Here is a 22,347-nt window from a genome sequence, read left to right as displayed (position 1 = left end):
AGCCATCTCAGGGAAAGGGCACGAGGAATCTTCTGTCTGGGTTAGAAAGGGTTAAAAAAAGTGAAAAAGCTTATTTCTTTAAAGCATAGAAAGCACGGCAAGGCATTTAGAGAGTGTATCGTATACAGTATTTCACAAGTAAGTCCATTTCCTGTCTCCCCTATTGTTTTTGGTTTGATTAAGTATATCCTGTTAAACTGTATATTCCTGTTAGGGTTCTACTTTACTCTGATAAAAGGAGGCTATGCAGCTAGGAATTTCTTTTTCACTGGGATTTCATGGTATGAAATCTGGCAAAATGACTTTATCAGTAGGGAGAAAATTACCTCTGCTGTCCTGGTGGCAGCCCTTGCTTTGAGATACAGCATGGTGTCATTAGGGAGCCCAAATTTGGTGAAACCCAAAGTCCCCGAGAACCTGCGGAGGACCAGAAGGTTTGTGTGAACTTCATGGATCTTCTCAGGCGTGGAGTGCCCTTGACCTTTTTTCCCCCCATGGGAGTGACCAAAAAGCTGGAGTTTGCCTGTAGGACCAGGGGATGGGTGATGGCTCCTGGCTGTTGTCACCTGGAGGAGTAAGCTTGGGATGGGATGCTCCAAACCTTGAGCTGGATCATCTCCTCGCATCATGAGAACCCTGTGACGGGGCAGCCCATCCTACCCTTCCCTTGCCCTTTGGTGGTGGATGGAGGAGTAGATCCAGTGGCCAGCCTGTCCCTGGAGGTGACAGAGGGGTGTAAAATCTGCTGGCAGCTGGCGGTGACAAAAATTGAGCTGGGGAACACAAGTGTAGACCGTTTGCCACAAAAGGGTGGCGATGAGACACTTCCCTTTCGGTTCCCATTTCGGTGACTTACAGGTGTTGACTAAATCGGGTGCGCACAGCCACGATTTAAGCATTTTTGGGAGCTCGCTTACATCAGAACGATGAGAACCTTGATCTCGTTGCTCGGTGACTTGGCCAGAGAGGTGACAGCCAGTCTGTAATTTTTGCTGGTCTATAATCAGCCTCGGCTGGTGATGAAGCACAATGCGCAGCCTTGATCGAGGTGGCGAGTTAGGGCGGATGCTTCTTGATGAACTACCGTCTCTGTGCGGACAATTAGTAATCGCTTCCTGCTAAACCCTTTGGAATGTGTGTTCCGCTCACGGCAAAGCTGGGAGCCTGCGAAGAGTTGCCTATATACTGATTTTTTTTCTCTTTCTTCTCTCCAGCAGATTGTCCAGACTCTGTGCCTTCCTCCACTGAAACAGGGGGAACTAATTGTCTAGCCCCTGGGGGGCTTTCAGGTAAGACCTTTCTCGTTGCCCTTGGTTTTGGCCGCGGGTTGTGTTGATGGAGGGTCCCGATGGATGGCCAAGTGATGCTGGGGAGTTTTGGGGATGCGAGTGGTTGAGAGGGTCGTGCTCGAAGGGGGAATTAGGTTTCGTTTTGGTACCTCTCTTGCGGAGGATGTGTTGAGATCCCTGGTGAGGTTCTCCATCCCCAAAAGCCCATATTTCCTTTAAATTCCAGCTTTACGCTCCCATTAGTTTTCGGAGCGAGGCGGGAAGAGGCATGTTGGGGAAGGTGCTGTTGGCCACCCCTTTGTTTGGATACATGGATTATCGGAGCAGGTGCGGTCATGCTTTGTAGGAGCGTTCAGCGTCAAGTTCTCCTTGACTTGGTGGTGGTGGTGGATCTCTTGTCTCTGGGATGAGAGCCTTTGCTGCTGGTAGGGTAACCAACATCCCACATCTCATGTGTGAGGCCTGTGGCACCCAGGGATGAAAGGTAACCCTGTCTTTTGCAGAAGTTGTTGCTGAGGCAGTTGGTCTTGATGATCCTTATGGGTCCCTTCCAACTTGAGATGGATACTCTGTGACTTGTTTGCCGTCTCCTTCAGGCTCCAGGTGCCGTTATGGGGCGGGGATTCAGAAGGTGGTCTCACCACCCCTCTTGGGTTTTTCGTAGAATCATAGAATGGTTTGGTCTGGAAGAGACCTTTAAAGGTCATCTAGTCCAACACCCAACACGTTTTCCAAGGTGTGATGCCTCCAGCACCTCCTCTCCTACCACGGACCAGCCAACTCTGTGGCTGGGCTCTGTCTCTACCGGGATTAAGGTGTCTGAAACCATGTACCTGCATGTACTCGCCGATGTTTGAAGGTGCTTTCCTTTGTGGGGATGTCTCCTTGATTTATGATTTATTCATCGCCCTGAAACTGGAATTTCAGAAATAGGTCGGCGCACGCGTCTTACCCTGCGTCTCTCCAGGAATTGTGTTTGGTGTGGATGTCTTTAAGTGAGCCTTGTTTGTTTTTCTTTGGGTGTAATATACACCCTGTCTGTTATTTGAGAGGGGAGCATATTGTTTGTTCAAAGGCCCTAATGAGAATTAATCAAACGAAAGGGGGAGAGGGAAGAGAGAAACTTGTCGCTGCCTTTTTGAATGCAGAAGGCTTTTGGGTTTGTTTTGTTTTTTTTTTGCTATAGCTTTAGGGAAGAAAATAAAATAGACTGTAAAGCAGAAAAAAGACAAGAAGCAAATCAACACAATAAGGATGTTGTTAGATCTTTTTCTTCTTTTTTTCCTCCTGAAATGCACCCGTTGTGGAGCGGAGGAGGGAGTTCAGTTCCACAGGATACCACATGAAATAAGCAGAGGAAGTACTCGCTTTTTAAAAGGGGGCTTTTCTGTAAGGTTTCAGCCTATTGATAACATCTTGTCTGGCTGCTGCGCTCCCGAAGGGAAGGGAGGGCGGGAGGTGGGGGCTTGAACTGCAGGAAATAACACGGCTCGTTCCCGGTGCCTCCCGAGGGGCTGTGGGAAGGGGAGTCCCAGCTCCCCATAGAGCCTCCTCCCCCAAAAAACCTGTGTTCCCCCTTGAAAATTCCATTTTTTCCCAATTTTAATATATTTGTATTATTTCGTGAGATAGTTTGGTTTATTTTTGGGTCGTCATTACCAAAGGTTCCCCCCCCTCCCAAGCCTGGAAACAGAACCTTTTTACAATCATTAACCACTCTTTTTTTTTTTCTTTCCTCCCCAAATGTAATTGTAGCCATTTAGTTTAATGAGGAGCTGATAGGAGAGTTGACTCATGAAGGGGATACGGTTAGCTACCCAAGCTCTGAAACAAAGCCGAATGCCTCCACATGAAAGAGCATTTGTTTTGAATTTGCTCTGATTTACTGGCATCTCCCTTCCGCGCGCAGAAGTGCGGCCCTGAAAATTCCCAACTGGAGAGACCCAGTCGAGAAAGGAAAATAAACGCACTTTGCAGCACTCCAAAGCTTTCTCCTTCTTTTTTCCCACCCCCTTTGTGTATTTTAGTTAGCAGAAGAGCGTATTGGAAGGTGGTTTTAATGAGTTATTGGCAGGGTGTGTTGGGGAGAGCTTCGGCTTGGTCTTAGCTAAGTTTGGGAAGATGAGGATGGGTGGTGCTGGGTGGAGATTCCAGCATCACCTCCAGGCCAGGCTGGATTTGCTGCTCCTTGACGAAAGGGTGGCTTTAAGAAAAGCGAAAAACCCACCCTAATTTGGGTAGATTTGGGAACGGAGGCTGAGGAAGAAGACATAATGGATGGTGGTGGCGGGTTCCTGTAGCACCATGGGCTTTGGCCACCAGTAGATGCTGATGTAGTGGCGGTCAAAGCCAGTAGACCCGCGCTAATGTCTGGAAGCTGGAAGGGCAGGAGTTAGTGCAGCAGATCACTCTCGACACTGAGAATTTGGGAACGGGGCCAGCCTGGGGTTTCACAGCCATTCTGGCAGGAAAACTGCATGGGGGGGTTGAGAAGATGAAGGTTTCTGTTCCCTTTCCTGGCTCAGGAATGAAATATTGGGTAGTCCTTGACGCCGTACTGCTGTCCTCATCCCTCCCCAGCTGATGCACGTCTCGCTCCCCCCGAGGTGCTGGCTCTCGGTTCCATATTCTTGCCTTTATTTATTTTCTTATATCTTTATTTTTATCGGTGGTCACTCTGCGGGTAGGTCAGGCCTCCTCTCTCACGGCCATGGTTGTGCTCGGGTATTACCAGTGCAGATCCTTTGTGTCCTCTATGTGGTTGAAGAAGAAAGCAAAAATATCCCATTGGAAATAAAAATAATTTCCGTAAATAGGAGACAGAGGGTGGTTTTTCCTGTATTTTGAGCTGACTCGTTCCCAGCAGATGTGTTCGGTTATGACTCTTCTTTCAAACAAGCAAAGCCACGCTTGGGGAGCCCGGAGGTGGCTTGTGGTCCGGTGGCATCTGATGGGTGGCACCTGATGGGTACGAATGTGTTCTGTGGGTAGGAGTGAGCTGATGGTGCTTGATGGTGTTGGTGCTGGGTCTCCATGGGATGTTCTCCACCCAGCCCTGGACACCTCTCTCTTGACATGGGGCTGGTGGCTCTTGGCTGATGTAGAAGGTTGTGGTACCCATGGTGGGTGAGAAGGTGACTCTCCTGCAGGACAGGTGAACTGTGGTGGACCTTCTGCCAAAGTGAAGCTCTCCAAGAAGCCCAGAGCTGGCCATCACAGAGAGAAAGGGAGATAAGCTGGCTTGTGTCCTCGCCACCTTTGCCGCCTTTTTATTTTTTTCATAAAATGTCAAACCTGGGAGTTTCCCCAGATTTCAAACCAATCCTGTTGACTTGCCCTGACTTTGGAACCACCCCAGGGCCTCCTGGAGGAAGTGAATGTTGAGTGATGGTGTTTGTTGGTTGCTGGACCAAGGGTTGAAGCTGGGCAACCCACAAGGCTCTTCAGGAGCAGATGCAGCGTCAGTTTCCCCCTCCCAACCCCTCTGTACCAAAAAGATGGGAAGAGACCTCTAGAAGCTGGAGAAGCATCAGTGTCCCTCCCTGCCCCGGCAGTGGGACTGCGTCTGGTTTAAGGGACCTCTTGGCCAAGTGACAATTCATTCTGAAATCGCAGGCAGGCCGGGAATGTTTCACTATGTGTCTGATCCCCGCTGGTATCTGCTCGCCGGGGAAGCAGCACCTTGTCCAAATCCGGAGCTATTGGCCCCCGAAGCAGCTCCCCCCATGTAAACAGGATCCCGCATGGTTTCTCCAGCAAAGTCCTCCCTGTGTTTTCCCATTCCCCCCCCCGGCTCTTTCCACCTCCCTCTCGTACAGAGTTTATAACCTCCTGTGAAATGCCTTTATTTACAAATTGGCATCCTATTATAATCTGAAATTGAGACATCTTCCTGTGGAACTGGGATTGTATATTTGTCCCGGGGATAAACAATTGCTTGGGATTTTTTTTTTTTAAGTCACATTTTTGAGAATATGTCCTTTTAAAATATATATATATATATTTTTTTAATTTACTTTGAGCACCGCACGGCCTCGCACCCCTTCCTTCCCAACCTCGCTGCAGGCGCCACCACCCGCCCCCTCCATACCCCCCCTCTTGCTAAAAAAGCGCTGTCCCCTCCTGGAAAGGACAAGGTTATCAGGGGTTAACGCCAAGATGACAGCACTGGAGCCTCTGGAGCAGAGCAGGCTGCCTGCCAGACTAGGAGCCTCCCGGCTCGGCTCGCACATCATCTGACCGTGGCCGGCGGGGAGGAGGGAGCCGGCGCTTGGCACCGACCCCGGGACTCTTGGCTTGGCCACCCGCTCCGGCTCCTTTGGCCCCGTGGGGTTGGTTTTTTATTTATGTATTTATTTATTTATTTAATATATATATATATTTTTAAGGGGCATCTCAACCTATGGGCATCCCCCCCTCCTCCTCAGGGATAAACCCCCATGCTGCCGGGGTATCCCCCTCCCCATCTCCTGGCTTTTAGCGTATTAAAATCCCCCTCAAAGAAAATGAGACCTGTTTAATCATTATTTGTAAGTGATCTAGAGCCTTTGAAAGTTACTCTTCTACGATGAGTTTTTAAAAAATGATGGCAGAGATACTCCCACCATTAAATGTTCCAATAATCCAGGTACAGCTCCATTAAATTCATTTTCTCTGGCTGCCACCAGATTCTCCCAACCAAACGGTGCCTTGAGAGCAGTTGATAATAAAGTGCAGAAGATGACTCAATCACCAGCAAGTCCTTCATGGTGGAGGACCATGATGGGTATCACATGGTTTTTGTCCTGCTCTTTAGGGCGGAGTGAGGACAAAAAGGTGGATTTTGGAAGTTTGGCGTCAATTCGAGCCACGCTCCGCTGGCCAAAAAGACGTCCCGACGAGCGCCGGCAACTTGATCGTTGGGGACATTTAAAACTCGCTGGGACACAAACACTCGTAGCGGAGCAGCCGCGGGCTGGCAGGGATGCGGGTCGCATCGTTTCCATCCCGCCGTCGTGCCAGCGGGTATCGCTTACGCCAGGGGAACCGGCAACGTTAACCAGTAACATCAACCACACGCGGTTCCCTGGGGGGGGATGCCCATTTCCAACGCCAACACCGTAAACCTCCGTGCTGGGTTAAAACGGGGGGTACACCCCATTTTAGGGTGCGCAGGGGAAAAAAATAGGGTGTGTGGAGGCTTCTGTGGCCCTAAGCGGGTGTTTTATCGGGGCGGTGGGGTGGGTGGCCGGGGGTGCCGTCCCCACTGCCGTCCCAGCCGGTGTGAATGACCCAGGCCGTGGCCTGGCCGCCTGCCGACTGTCACAAAGGAGCTTCCTTTCCAGTTTATTTTCAGCGCCGAGATATTATTAAGCACTCAGGCACGGTCTCTTCTTGTAACCACCCCGGCTATTTTTTTTTTTCCTTTCGCCTAAATCGCTTTGTTTTCCCCCGCGAGGCCGCCGGTTTGGCTCCGGTGCCGCCGGGGGTACCGGCCGCGTCATGGATGCTGTTGAGGAACGGGGAGGGCACGAGGAGCCCGGTCCCGCTCGGGGATGGGGACGGCGAGGGGAAGGAGCTCGGTGTCTCGCAGGATTTCCGCCTGCTGGCTTCGGATTAGTCCCTTTTTTATTAGTTATTTTTTAATTTATTAATTAATTTATTTCTTTTTAATCATCTTTCGATAAAAGCATCATCTTGGGTGTTGCCAGCTATCTATTCTTTTGCACCTTATTTATTTTATTTTAGTTCAGTTATTTATGTTATGGGTTTTCCTCTCTCCTTCTTCTCCTTCTCCTTCTCCTTCTCCTTCTCCTTCTCCTTCTCCTTCTCCTTCTCCTTCTCCTTCTCCTTCTCCTTCTCCTTCTCCTTCTCCTTCTCCTTCTCCTTCTCCTTCTCCTTCTCCTTCTCCTTCCCCTTCCCCTTCCCCTTCCCCTTCCCCTTCCCCTTCTCCTCTCCTTCTCCTTCTCCTTCTCCTTCTCCTTCTCCTTCTCCTTCTCCTTCTCCTTCTCCTTCTCCTTCTCCTTCTCCTTCTCCTTCTCCTTCTCCTTCTCCTCCTCCTTCTCCTCCTTCTCTTTTTCTCCTTTTCTCCTTTTCTCCTTTTCTCCTTCTCCTCCTTCTCCTTCTTCTTTTCTCCTTCTCCTTCTCTCTCCTCTCTTCCTCTCCTCTCTCCTCTTATTTTCTTTATTTTATTTTACTTTTTCTAATGCAAGAAAAGAGCTTTTCTGGGCAAGCATTGCAGGGATTTTCCATCCCCGTCCAGGGAAGGGTGGGGGCTTGCATCCCCCATGCACAGACCCGCTGTAGGAGCCACCCTTGGGGGGTGTCTTGGCCGATGGGCTCGAGCCTTTGGGGCCAAAAAGCTTTTACTGGAGGGTTTTGTGCTGTTGGGGGTTGCTCACAAACAGCCCTTTTCTCCCCTTTTTAATTTTCCTTTTTTTTTTTTCCTTTTTCCCCTGTTTTTCTTTTCCCTCCCCTCTCTCGGGTAGCCATTTAAATACGTGATGATAACTTTCACCCTGTTAATTAACAGGAAACATTGGGACAAGACAGGAAATTACATCAGTCTTTTTATGAGGAAAGAGCCAAGAGAAAAAAAAAAAACCTACAAGAAAACATAGTTATTAGTGAAAGGAAAGAAAGTGCCGGGGGAGGAGGAGAAAGAAAAGGAGAAAAAAGGAGGAAAAACCCCATCCCGTGGGCCCCGCTTTTCCGAGGGGTGCTGCTCCAGTGCTTTTATTTTTATTATGTCGAAAAATATTTGACTAGCAGGGTCACCTTTGCTTGAGTGCGACGCTTGAGCTTCCCGAGGAATCTTTGTTTTTCATGCCTTTTCTCAGCTTCCTTCCCCAAACTGTGAGGCCTAGGAAGCTCTTGGCTGGGAGACTAATTTTGGTTTGGCTGCTCAGCCCTTCAAATTGGTCCCCACCCAGTGTCATTATCTTGGTTTTAACTTGCAAGGGGAAAAGAAAGGAAAGAAAAAAAAAGAAACACCCTGTAAGAGCTGGCTCAGCCCTTCTCTACCCTTTTAACCTCGCTGCGTGAAAAACCTCCTGGCTTCGGCTCCCTGCTTGGGTTGTGCCAGCAGCGCCGAGGCACCAGGGGAGGTTGCAGGAGGTTCTGGTGATGGTCTTGGTGATGTTCCTCCATGTGCAGTGGTGGGCACCTGGCTCTGTTGTCCTTCCTCTTCCTCTGTTGAGGATGAAGATGGCAGGTGGGGTGATTGCAGGCGGTCTTGGTGATGCTCTTCCCTTTATAATGGTGGATACCTGGCTTTGTGGTCCTTCTTCATTGTCTGTTGAGGATGAAGATGCCTGGTGGGGTGGTTGCAGGAGGTCTTGGTGGTTCTCCAGCCTGTGTAATGGCGGGTACCTGGCTCTGTGTTCCTTCCTCTTCCTCTGTTGAGGATGAAGATGGCAGGTGGGGTGGTTGCAGGCGGTCTTGGTGGTGCTCTTCCCTTTATAATGGCGGGTACCTGGCTTTGTGGTCCTTCTTCATCGTCTGTTGAGGATGAAGATGCCTGGTGGGATGGTTGCAGGAGGTCTTGGTGGTTCTCCAGCCTGTGTAATGGCAGGTACCTCGCTCTGTGGTCTTTCCTCATCCTCTCTTGAGGATGAAGATGCCCGGTGGGGTGGTTGCAGGAGGTCTTGGTGATGCTTCTCCCTGTGCAATGGTGCGTATTGCTCTGTGGTCCTTCCTTATCCTCCCATGGGGATGAAGTAAGATGCCTGGTGGGATGGTTACAGGAGGTCCTGGTGATGCTCCTCCATGTGCAGTTGTGGGCATCTGGCTCTGTGGTCCTTCCTCATCATCTCTTGAGGATGAAGATGCCTGGTGGAGTGGTTGTGGGAGGTCTTGGTGATGCTCCTCCAAGTTTGGAGCTGGGCTCCCGGCTCTGTGATTCTTCATCCTCTGTTGAGGATGAAGATGCCGGGTGAGGTGGTTGCAGGAGGTCCTGTTGATGCTCCTCCATGTACAATGGTGGGAGCCTGCCTCTGTGGTCCTTCCTCATCCTCACTCAGGGATGAAGTAAGATGCCTGGTGTGCTGCTGGGTTTTGGTGGAGCGTCTTTGGTCTGAAGTCCTGGCTCCCGTGGGCTTTCCCAGCTTTTCCCAGCAGGTGGTGAAGCAGATTTCTCCATTAAATGAATAACTCAGAACTGCTCGGCCTTCAGAGCATTGCTGCAAATATGTACCTATATGTGTCCTCAAAAAGAGAGGCTACAAATCGTTTTATATATATAAGTTGAATATATATAGGTTGCATTTATATATAGATTGCATATATATTGAATTATGTATTGTGTATGTAGGTTGGATGCATCCAACATAGTCATTATGTATTCGTTATATTTGATCTATTTGATATAATGAATATATAATGAATTAACCTATATACATAGGTTAATAAAAACCCCACATACATATAGATTGAACAGATTTTGTTTGTAGAGCTACCAGTGCGGTATCAATAAGAGCTGGCTCTGCATCGGAGAAACTCGGGTGTTGGGAAGGTGGTGCCGTATTCGGTGATGTTTGGTGATGGAAACTGATGGGTTGAATTTATAGGTGCTAAAAATTGCTGGGCATCACCACCGAGGAGGAACTCCCACTGTGGTGGGTGATGCAAAATAACACTGGAGGGGCACTGTGGCTGTTTGCATGTTGGGTGCCAGGTGAGGTTTTGAGTGGAAAAGCAGGGAAAACAGCAAAAAAGTCCTCCCACGTGGGACAGCTGCCCGTGACCCCATGGCTGCGCTGCGGCGGCACCTTCCAGGGCAGAACGGATGGAGTAAATAACTCCATAAAATCATCTTTCGAGCAGGAATCAAATAGCAGCAGTTTTATTTGGAAAAGGAGTCGGGAGCCTGAAGTTACATCACTGCGTTTGAACTGATGAATTCATTTTCTTTGGAAGCCGAGCTGAGACTTTTTAGCTCATTATAAGGAACAAACCCATAAATCTTCATGCACCGAGGCCCGTAGTTTTCCTGTTCTTTGTCACAGCCGAGCATGGAAAATATATCTTGGGCGTCAAGAGCACGAAGCCTTTGACACACCTGAGATGTCGCACCAAGGTTGTTTTCTAGAGTACGGTACTGGGTGCCGAGCCCCACATCCCCTCGGTGATGCCCAAATGTGGGTTCTGCCCCATGGGGGAGGGTGTTGTTGGGTCTTGGTGATGCCCCAATGTGGATTTTACGCCATGGGGGGGGGCGATGCTGCTGGGTCGTGGTGATGCCACCCTGACTGTGGCCCTGTCTACCGAAAGTGGGGTGGGATGAGCATAACGAGCTGCTTTTTTAGAAATGTTTTTTAATTAATTTATTTTTTCTTTTAATCCGGGTGCTGCCGATCTGCCCCGTTTTATAGCCCGGGGCGAACCTCTGCCAGCCTCCGTCTGTGAAAGTGGGGTGCCAGCTCCGCCAGAGCGCCGGGAGGGTTAATTACTTAATGAACGTAATATTCTCTATAATTGCGAAGCGTTATTAATCCAGAGCAAAGTGAGAGGCGAGGAGGGGAGGGGCGTCTGCATGGCCGGGCTTGTGAACTCCATCCGGACGCCGTCTGTCTGTCCGTCCCTCGCTTGCCCCCCCCCTGCCCGGGGAAGGGCTGACGCTGCCTGTCCGTCGGTCTGTCCGTCCCTGGGCGGTGACCCTGCCTTGTACGTGAGCGCTTTTCGCCGCCTGCTCTTAGGAATAGGCGTGATTAGATTATGAAGGCAGACAGAAGTAATGATTAACTTTTTCAGTCTGCATGCTGTCTCCAGTCTGGCGCTGGGTGTTTTTTTTTCCCCCTAAGTAGGCCCTGGCCCCGCGTCGACAGGGTATTAGGTTGTAAAGAAAGCCAGGAGGAATGAAGGCAAGGGAGGGAGGGGAAAGAGAGGGAGGGGGGAGCCTTTTCCATCGGATCCGGGGCTGGAATTTATTGGCAGGAATGCAGTAAATGCTCCAAATGCCAGCCCAGCTAAACAGTTTTCATAATTGTTACGGAGCGGGGCACGATGGGCGTGAAAAGGACTTTTGTTCCAGCCCTGCTTTTTCCATGGGTTTACATCCCTGCGAGGGATGCTGCGCTGGGAAAGGGAGCTGGGGGATCGTCTCTTTTTTTTTTAATAGGGGTGGGAAGCGCATATTTACGTCTGTTTTCGGTCTTTGGGGAGAATTGTAGGTCGGTGTGCTGCGAGGAGAGGCTTTTCTTCCTTTTTTTGTTATTGAAATGAGTGGCAGCAATGCCGTGTGTGTGCATGGAATGCAGTTGTGGGGGGAGAAAAGAAATCCCAACACACATCTGGGTATTAGGTATCCGTTTGGAAATCCTAGACTGCTCTGCCTCACTTTTTATTAAGGTCTTTACAAGGTTTTTAACATGTTGTCAGCGGAGAGCTGCGGCTTTCCTGGGGCCTGCCCTCCCCGGGGCATCGCTGGGTACCGGGTGACCCCCCCACTGCCTCCCTGCAACGGTGGAGCTTTACTTTTAATTGCAAAAGCGTTTTAAGGTCTTCATCCTCTAAAACCAAGCTCGGCGGCTGTGTTGAGGGGGCTGTGACCCTGGGGATGGTGTGGCCCGGTGGCCTCTGGTGGCTTCAGCGTCTGTGCCGGTGGCTTATCCCTGGGCTAGAAGGGTGATAGGCAAGGATGCTGTCGTGGGAGCCTCCAGCACAACCCAAGCCGGGGGAGATATTTTGGCAAGCTCGTCTTCAGGTCTGATTTGCATGGTTGTTAAGTCAGGAACCTTTTGTGTGCTGGTTTCTCCTTCTCAGAAGGTTTCTGGTGGAGATCTGGGTTGGGTATGGGTGGAGAAGAGGTGTGTCTTGGTAGTTGCGGAGGATGAAGCGTGGACGTGTTTGCTCACCTCCAGGAGCTGGGGCTGGTACTGACCCCGAGTCACTTGGGGGTCTCATGGTATTGTGAACTCTGGCTTGGGGATCTTGTGTTTTCCAAAGGAGCCTCTTGGCTGATTGTAATAAAAATGTGATTATTTTGGATTGTTGTCAAGGCAGGGGAGGAGACTGGAGGGCACACGGGGCTGTGGAGCATCCTGCAACACCTCAAACAAGTCCTTCCAGGATATGGAATCATAGAATAGGGGAATGGTTTGGGTTGGAAGGGACGTTCCCAGCTCCCCCAGTGCCCCCCCCGCCATGAGCAGGGACATCTTCACCAGCTCAGGTTGCTCAGAGCCCCGTCCAGCCTGGCCTGGGATGTCTCCAGGGATGGTTCAGCCACCACCTCTCTGCCCAACCTGGGCCAGGCTCTCACCACCCTCAGGGACAACAATTCCTTCCTCATGTCCAGCCTGAATCTCCCTCCTTTAGTTTAAAACCATCACCCCTTGTCCTCTCACAACAGGCCCTGCTCAAAAGTCTGTCCCCATCTTTCTTACAGGCCCCTTTTAAGCGCTGAAAGGCCACACAGGAGAACAGCAATGGGAACATAGGAGCAAAAATAAGACTTCTGGGGGTTTTCCACGTGGATCTGCATGTCCTCGTGCCTGTTTGGGTGGCCGGGGGGGTCTTAAAATCCCCATGGGTGCTGGGAGCACCCTCTGGAAGGGTCTCCCGTCTGGAATCATCTCTGTGTCCCACCCTGTGTTGGGTTGGAGCTTGGGGAAGGGATTCCTGTCCTACCGCTTTTTTGAAACAAGGGAAAAAGTTTTCCCACACCTTTGAGGGGTGCAGCAGGAGAGGCAGATAAAGAAGGCTCTTTAAATTAAAACTTCAAAAAATAATTAGACCGACTGTATACTAAACAACAGCAAAGAGGCCCCATTTACTGTAAATATTATGAATGGATTTGGCTGGCTTCTTCGCATCCCCACCCTTCCTCTAAGGCTTTTTCTCTCGAGCTGAGTCGAAATTCGGCCTTCAGACAGCACGGTACTCTATAATTTGCATGGCTGATGAGGCCCGAAGCCTGGTACGGAGGAAGCTGGAGTCAGCTGGCTCCCCTCTAACCGCTGCAGACAGGCAGACAGGCATTTTTGGTGTGCGCCTGCATATTTTTCCTTTCCTTCCCCCTTGTAGCTGCAGCTTTGCTTGGCTTTTAAAGAAAATGGGCACAAAAAAAAGGGTTCTTCTCTTCGCGAGTCGTTTTTAGCCGTGGTAATTGATTAATCACCGTAATTAGACGGTAGCGGTGACTAATAGGATGTTTATGAATCAAATTTCGGGTTTGGTGGACTCCGTGAACTCAGCAGTTTCACTTTGGTTCTTTCTTTGGCGTCTTTTGATGCAGGGGACATGGGGGAGCTGGGCTTCCTTCATACCTATATATTGATCACCCTATATTTTTCAAGGTTGGACGTGTCTCCTGGGCCCGCCTTGGTGTTTGTCATACTGGTGCCCACTATTGAGGCTTTTTAGGTCTGTAACAACATGATTGCAAGGATTCTTTCCTGGTTTTTCTTGCTTTTGTGTCTCGTCCCTGAATTAACCCTCAGTGATCAGGCCTGGGTTCCATGTTGGGGGAAGGCTGACTCAAGGTGCCACCAAGTTGGGCTGGGAACCTCAGGGGATTTCCTCAGGGATCAGTCATCTCTACCCACCGCCCACCCAACCTCATGTTTGTCCTGATTTCACAAGAGGGTTTCCCAGCCCTGGTGAAGGTCATGGAAGTCCTTGGTTGGGTCATCAGGGGACTGAGCAGAACGTTCCCAAGCTCGTAGGTTGCCACTATCATGAGTCCGAACTGAAGCCGTATATCGGGAAACCCCAGACTCCTTCCCCTGATGACTTCTGCCAGATTTTATCCTCTGTGCCCCCATCAGACTCAGAAGGTTTCAAACCTCTTGGCAACATCTTGGCTTCTCGTTACTAGCCCTTAGAACTGAAGTCTTGGGGGGAAAACTCAGACGGAGATTTATTTTCATGCAGGGTTGACTTACTTCGCTAGGAGCAAGGAGCCATTTAAGCGATTGGGTGGGCAACTTGTTAATAAATTAAAGAAATAATCTTAAGGCTCTTTAGCCTGCATGACTGCTGTATATGTTGAGTAATAAGAGCTGCCTAATTAGGCATAGACACAAATTTATGGTCTAGCCTGTCAATCCGCGGATTAAGGACTCCGTAAGTACCTACTGACACGATGGGCTGTAATGGCTCCTAAAGAGATGTGATGGTCCATCGTGTCAATAATCCACAGATTAAGGGCTCCCTAAGTATGTGTTGACGTGACCGACTGTCCCAGCTCTTTGGAGGCTCTTGTGTTGGCGCGGTGGAGGGACCCCAGGGGCCACCTTGGGTGGTGGCATCCCTGCAGTAGGTCAGGGCTTATTTTCTCTGCAAACAACGGGATCTTTAACACATGACCATCCTCTGAATTAGCCTTTCAGAAACCATCCCAGCCGTCAAAAGCAGGGGTGGGCGAGGAAGCTGAAGCTGTCTAGCCCTTGTGTGCGAGTAGATATAAAAGGTTTGGGGCAAACATTGCTGTGGGTGGTGTCTACAGCCTGCCCACAAACTCCGTTAAGGGCACAAAGACCCTTTTCTGCAGCAGGATATATCCTTTAATTGGGATTTTTTTGTTTTTGTTTTTACTTAGCTTTTGCAAAGCATGCCTGGAAATCTGGCTTTGAAGGATTTTTCTTGTTTTTTTGTTTGTTTGTTTGTTTGTTCCCCTGCCCAAGTAGCCTGTAAATTATCTGAGAGACTGGAAAGGAAGTATAATTTCCCTTTTTGGTGCCTGTTTTTCTTGGCTTTGATGAGCTGTGTGGTTGCACGTCATGCTCGGTGCTCTCCTCACCTATTTGGGGGTGTCTTTTTCCTGAGGTCGTGCACAAACAGCACCGGCCGGTTAACACGAGGGGCAAAATGGCATCTGGAGTGCCCCAAGGACCCTCCAGAAGAGCATGCAGAAGCCCATGAAAACCTCCGGGGTTTGTGTCTCCGTCTCTTCCGTCTCAATGAGCAGGAGAAGATGGGGGGCTTGGCTCTGCCCCGGGCTTGCAAATGCCGCTTAAGGTCAGCCAGGAGAGATTACCGGGCGCGAGACGCGCTGAGCTTGGTCTCAGCCTTGGCCCTGGCCAGACGGCGCGTTGTGCTGACACCAGGCCAGCCAGTTTTTTGTTTAAGCGCAGATGCCCTCCACATGTGCTGGCGGATAAAGGAGGAAGGACCATGAGTTCATCTGCTCATCGGTGGTGCCCACATCGCTTGTTTTCCAGCAGAAAGCTGAGCAGGGTTCTCACTGTCCCTCTGGGTCTCCTTACTGCCCCAGGAGCTCATGGGTCCTGGTCCTTCTAGGAAAGGTCCATAAGACCGATCTCCTTTTGGTGCTATGATTTCTTGGTGGACATCTACACAAATTTACCTGTTGCCTTTACCCATTTGTGTTGGGTTATCGGTCGTGTGTGCAACGTATCTACCTCCACAAGAGGCCTGGGTGAAGGTACCACAAAACCTGAGCAACCTGATCTGGGTGAAGATGTCCCTGCTTATGGCAGGGAGGTTGGACTAGAAGACTTTTAAAGGTCTCTTCCAACCTAAACCGTTCTGTGAAAATGAGGAGACCCCTGTTAGCAGTTCAGGGTAGATGATGCCATGGTGAATATTGCATCAAGGTTGATGTTTGGTGGGAAACCCAGATCAATGAGGAATGAGGAAGAGGAGGGAGAAGTCCAGGAAGAGCGTGAGAAGATGTCTTGTGTCAACGCTAATCTTAAAATAAATAAATATATAGATATAAAACCAAGCAAAAATACATAGTTTGAAACACTTCTACAGCTGGATAATGTAATATACATCTAATCCTAATATCATTGAGGAAAGATCCAATTACAGGCATTTAAAAACCTGATCTGGGACGCAGTTGTACTCCCATTTTCAGCGAGGAGTTGTTACAATTGCAGAGATCAGTGGCAATTTCGATAGCTCTTGACTTGATCAGATGGGAGTTTGCCATCTGAGATTGCTCCGTGTATGCTAAACTTGATGTTTTCTTTAGAGATCGGTTGATTACAGGAAAACCTTTAGCAGTGTCAAAACAAAACAAAGGAAAACAAAAGATCCCCAGCCCACCTCCCCTCGACGCTCATGAACTTGGCACCGGCACAAGGCTGAGATCCAAAATCCAGCCGGGAGCTGCGTTGGTTCTTCTTTATTATTATTTTTGGTTTTTTAAATTCAGTTTTGCCAGAATGTGTCGATTCTTCCTTTTTCATCCCAAGCTCCTAATAAAACTGCCAGAGCTCAGAAAGAAAAAGCACAGATGACATGGTTTCATCATCCTAAAAGTGTTCACGTGTCGAGGAGAAAAGCCACACCAGAAATTCTCCACCACTTCCAAGTGATGTGGGACGCGAGTCCTCTTACCACGGCTTGTGTGTGGGGGCATTATTGATAAATTTGGGTGTTTTCTGTGGTGTGAATATCACATATCCACCTTTATCCAGACCCCCTTGGTTTGTGAAGCTTTTAATTTTGGGGGGGTTGTTGCTCCAGGATTTCTGTGTGGATGTAGCATTTTCTTCAGCGTCCATCCCCAGCGTGGGATGATGCCCTGAGCCCTTGGGTGCCACATGCAAACCCAAAGATAGAGAAATCCTGGCTTTTGTGGTCTTTTATTGAACAATTTTGGGCAGGAATCAATGTTTGGGAAGGTGGTGGGGAACCTCACGGTCTCCGAGGCTGGTTGGTGTGTTGGGAAGTTTTCGGGATGATGCTTTTGAGGAATGCGCCGGTAGAACCCTCAGGACAATTCAGGAAGGTGTAAAAAGTATGGGAAGAGACCGCTTTTCCACTGGGAATGTGATACTGGATAACGTGGTTGTGCTGGGACGTTGCTGGTGATGAAGCATCAGCACCAAATTAAAAAAATGTTACCCCAAAGACTTAGGGGTTTCAAAATCTTGCCTTAATTTCTCCACTTAATGCAGAAGTATGCTCTGCTTCAAGTGGCGTTTCTCCGTAGCCCCAACTATAAGCGATCAATATGACTAATTCTCCAAATTCCTGAGGGCGGACTCGCTTTATTTTCAGTTATTTATATATATTTTTTTCACAATAGGCTTGCACAACGCGCTGGGGGGAGCCTGACGGAGCCCCTAGGCGGCCTGTAATGCAAACCATGGAAAATGCTAATAAATCAGTGATAGCAACAAATGGAGGGGGTGCTTAATAACGAAATAATAGCGCGGATGTTTATAGCATTGAACGTTATAATTGTTTGCTGGAATATGGGAACGCTCCCAGTTTGCTGGGAGTTTTCCAGGCATTTAGAAAGGGATGTGTTTGCTCGGAGGAGCTCGTAAAAAACAGGCTTTTTTAACTAAAAACAAGAACCCCACAGTGTTTTCTGGGCTGTCGCACACGAGGACACGTTGCGGGTGATGCGGTCGCAAATTTCCCGGGATCTGGGGGGTGTTTTGTGTGGGTTTGCGGCGTGTGGAGCGGGATGGTGGGTCTGGATGAACCCAGCGGGGCGTTTTGGGGGGAAAATCCACTTATTTGCTTCATTTGCCCTCTGAAAAGAAAAAAAAGCCTTTTGAGGAAATAAGTCTCCATGGGTGTAGGAAGCATCTCTGTGTCACTTTTTCCCTCTGTCCTGCAGCCTCCTCTCCCGCCTCCGCCACCCCAGTGATGCTTTTCCTCCCCCTTTTCCCATCCGATGCCAAAATCAGGGGTGCGGTGGGAATTTGGGGTCCCAAAACTGTGCGACCTTGGGGTCCCAAGACTGTGAAAAGCGGCTTTGGTGGCGGAGACCCCATCCTCTTACTGATATTCTCATGGCTTTTTGACTAGACACCCGGTCAACATCTGAATCCCACCAATGGAAGAGTCTCTGGCATATTTATACTGTGTTCTGGCGTTGGGTCCTTATACAAATATATATATATATATATATCTATCCCGCGTTACCTAAGACTTGTCCTTGAGGTCTGGTCACTCCGTGTCATTGAAAACCTAGTGGGATTCATTCATGAACTCTCAGCCCTCTATAAAGGTCTGTTCATTCATAGCCAAGGCAGCTTTCTTTTTTTAATGCGCTGGCAATTAAATAACTCTTTGTAAGCGCCAACGAGCTGCTCGTTACGTGGTCTTCACTAATGCAAGCGCAAAAATCAGGTGAAAAAGTCTTTTTCCCCCCTCCTGCTAAAAGGCGGGGGGGTTGTGTTTAAATAAATAAAGACCTATAGGAATTTCAGCAGGGTTCGATGGATCTTGCCCGAAAATTCCCTTAATTGCTGTAAAACGAAACGCAAGAAGCTCTGAGCATCGCTGGCGGGTGATGGGCGAGGAGTATGCGAGATGGGGATGGATCCAGCAGCGTCCTCCCGAAATTCCTCTTATCTCCCAGGCATCCCCCCCAAATTCCTCTGTCTCATGGATGGGTGGGAGAAACACCATCGCAGGGGTGTTTCTTGCCCCCTTGGGTGGGGGGCGCCCCATTTGGGTTAAGGGAGAGGCAGCTCAAGTTGACCCCCCCACCCAGTCCCTCACACGGTGCCAGATTTCAGCGGGATATAAAATTATCCACAATAAAACACCGAAAAAGGGAAGTGGGAGGATAAATCCCGATGGATCGCACCCCCCCACCACCACCAGGACCCCCATCTGGAGTTTCAACCAGGAGCGAGGGTCCCTATTTTTGGGGCAGACACAGTCAGGCCCATTTTTAGTAGCTGCCTCCAGAAACTGGAGAAAATATTTTCCTTGCTGGCACAGAAATGAGGAAATGAAAAGTGTGTGGCCGGGTTCTCTTTTTCTTATTTATTTATTTTAATTTTTAAAAGCACAGTGCGGGGCTTGAAACACAACTCGGAGATGGGAGAAAAATCGCCTGCTCTGGGGAAAATGGCTTGTTAATAGCAAAAACATATAGAAAACAGGGCATGCCGCTGCCATTGCTTGTGTTGGGGGCGTTTAGGGAACTGCTGGGGAGAGTTTTGGGGTGCTGGGTCACCCACTGGCCCCCATCCCATAGCTACTCCTATGGTGCAGGGAATTATTTCGGTAGCTCTCACTAATGTGCATTCCCAGCCTTTTTTTTTTTTTTTTTAATATATTATTATTATTTTTTTAAATACAATTATAGAGATGAATAGTTCCCAGGTCTCAACATGCCCACAGAGGCTGGAAGGAATTACCCGCTGAGCAGCGCGGGGATCGTCGGTCAGGAAAAGGGGCTATTTCACATTTCTCAGCCTCCCCCTTTGCTTTTTCCTCCTACATCGTGTCCTCGCTGCTCGCTCGGGGTGGCCACGGGACGGGGAGTTGAAAGAAGCACTATGGGACAAATTATTGGGGTTTTTTTAGGCCATTTTTGTTAATGAGTGAGAGATTTCTGGTCCCCACCCTGGCACCATCTGACGGTGCTTCCTGCAGGTCGGGGCTTCATCCAACGTCTCCACCACATAGGGAAGAGCCCCATGGAGTCCTTGGTGAGTCGTTGTCCCCTGCGGTCCCATCGGTGACCTTCAATGTGCTTTTCTTAGCAGCACCTCATTGGCTTTTTTCAGCATCTGCACACAGTAGATAATTATTTATGGAATGGATCCGTCATCCGATGGGTGCAAATAAGGGGATTTGGGGTGTTTGGTCTTGCTGGATGCAGTTGGCTGGCGCGTCCTGTCTCTCCTGTTGGCACTGAAGGTGGTTCTATTGATGGTTTTGGGCATTGTGTTGCTGCTGGTGGGTCTGAAGCCACTTCTGAAGGTGGACCTGGTGATTTAGGACCCGTAACTTCCACCAGAGCTGAAGCAGCACACGAATCCCACAAGTTTGGGTCAAGTTGTGTTTGTGGTGGCCATAACACGTGGCTTTTGGAAAAGGTGGATGTGCTGTGGGCATTGGTGTGTGCGTGGAGAGCATCGTGAAGCGTCGCATCACTTTTGGGTTGTATTACCCTTCTCGGTGCTCAATTTCTCCTTTGTTTCTCCCGTTCTGTAGATTCCCAAGTTCTTCAGGAGCCGGGGGATCGGTCACACTGGTGCGTGGTGGCCTACTGGGAAGAGAAGACGCGCGTGGGTCGGCTGTACTCTGTCCAAGAGCCCTCCCTGGATATCTTCTATGATCTACCTCAGGGGAATGGTTTCTGCCTCGGACAGCTCAACTCGGACAACAAAAGCCAACTGGTGCAGAAGGTCCGTAGCAAGATCGGCTACGGCATCCAGCTCACCAAGGAAGTGGACGGCGTGTGGGTGTACAACCGCAGCAGTTACCCCATCTTCATCAAGTCGGCCACACTGGACAACCCCGATTCCAGGACGTTGCTGGTTCACAAAGTGTTCCCAGGTTTTTCCATCAAGGCTTTTGACTACGAGAAGGCGTACAGCTTGCAGAGACCCAACGACCATGAGTTCATGCAGCAACCATGGACTGGATTTACTGTTCAGATCAGCTTTGTGAAAGGCTGGGGCCAGTGCTACACGAGACAGTTTATCAGCAGTTGCCCGTGCTGGTTGGAGGTTATTTTTAATAACCGATGACTTGAGACAGAGTGGACTCATGACATTTATACTACTTTGCTGCTATTATTTCCTTCTGAGTGCTTGCTTTTCATGCAAACTTTTTGTTTTTTGTTTTGTTTTGTGTGTTTGTTTGCTTCCCCCCCCCTCTGTTTTGAGAAATAGCTTATGGAAAGTTGTTTTTTTTTTTTTTTTTTGCCTTAGGTATTTTGATAAATATCTCTATTTTTTTCAAAAGTGTGAATGACCAATAACTCAGAAGGGCGAGAGAAAGGAGCCGGGGGGATGGATTGCAGGTGGTAATTATTTCGCGCCTCCGAAAGGATTATCCTATGTGATCGGTGGACTTGGAAGCCACTCGCTGTATTTTACGGCTCCTTCTCTTGGACAGAACAACAAGATACCTGTATTCTTTATGCACCACTGTCCCCTTGCTGCCAGCCGTCCCCGGTGACGGTGACTGCGAGACCCTTTCCCCAGCGGTGCTGTCCTCACGTTGCCGCCGAAGGATGGTGCAAAACCTTCCCAGTCAGGTCTTTACCCCCCTTTTAATTTAATTCTATTTTTCCCTTGTTGCTGGGTTCACGTCTTGTCACTGTGTTCATCCTTCCACTATTTTTGGTCTTTTTTATGGTCGTGGGTTGATGCAAGGGGAGAAAACAACGGTGATAGAACCTTGCGCACGGCCCGTGCTTCATAATTTGAGCTGAGATGCGAAGCGACAGGAGCTTAAGCCTAAAAAAGCAAAACAAATGAAAAACAAATGGGAAAACAAAAGAAGTGTTCACGATAGTTGGTCTGTTGTAACCTGCTTAGCGCAGGTTATCCCGGTACCATCCTATCTGGAAATGCAGTTGTGCTTTCGTTTCTTCTTGAATTCATACACGAGTATGATACTTTTACACTGTTCTTAGCTCAATGAGCATGTTTAGACCTTAACATAAGCTATTTTTCTAAATATAAAGGTTTAAATGAACAAGAGAGCATTCTCATTGGAACTTTAGCATTGTAGTGCTTTGGAAATACACACACAAAAAAAGGACTCCTTAAAAAACCCCTGAGATTTATTAAAGAAAAAAATGTATTTTATGTTATATATAAATATATTATTACTTGTAAATATAAAGACGTTTTATAAGCATCATTATTTATGTATTGTGCAATGTGTATAAACGAGAAAAAAAAAATAAGAAAGATGCACTTTGCTTTAATATAAATGCAAATAACAAATGCCAAATTAAAAAAAGAAAAAAAAAAGAACACGAGGTTGGTGTTTTTTTCTATGGGTGTTATCACCCAGACGAATGTTTTTTCTAAAGGAGTTTATGTTCCATTCGAAAAATAAAAATGTACACTTGATCCCAGGCTGTGCCAAGTGGCTTTTTTAGTGGTGGGGATGAGGCAGGCAGGTGGTGGGACCGCTCCGGCATGGGCAGACTTCATCCTGTCCTTCCCCTTCATCTCCCATGCCACTGGAAATGAAAGGTTGATTTTCTTTTGCCTCTTTCACTTGCCTTCAAGTGTTCTTGTGTCACATCCCGCTTGCACGTGTCCTCTGCCAGGGAGAAGGTGGCTGGTTCTTGGGAACCTTGAGTGGAAGCCACCAGAGTCCTGGAGACCAAAAGATTTGGACAAGGAGAAGGTCCAGATGGGTTTGTAAGCTCCCTCTCTGTACT

General features: G+C 48.8%; 1 protein-coding gene across 2 annotated transcripts in view; it reads left to right on the top strand.

The window, feature by feature from the left end:
* Positions 1-22,030, top strand: part of SMAD7 (SMAD family member 7) — a 28,519-nt gene extending 6,489 nt beyond the window's left edge. Inside the window, exons 5-6 of one of the 2 annotated variants that reach the window (XM_082074510.1) lie at positions 1,218-1,289; positions 20,154-22,030. In XM_082074510.1, coding sequence (XP_081930636.1) covers positions 1,218-1,289; positions 20,154-20,692 — 611 coding nt within the window. In that variant the 3' untranslated portion in view covers positions 20,693-22,030. Of the gene's footprint in view, positions 1-1,214; positions 1,290-20,153 lie in introns of both variants that reach the window. The other variant, XM_082074509.1, reaches the window with a different exon arrangement.
* The last annotated feature ends 317 nt before the right edge of the window (positions 22,031-22,347 follow it).

This window comes from Streptopelia decaocto, assembly GCF_964273445.1.
Source record: "Streptopelia decaocto genome assembly, chromosome: Z".
Classification (NCBI taxonomy): Eukaryota; Metazoa; Chordata; class Aves; order Columbiformes; family Columbidae; genus Streptopelia; species Streptopelia decaocto.
The sequence above is the reverse complement of the archived record's forward strand: the minus strand, read 5'-3'. Positions and strand labels throughout refer to the sequence as shown.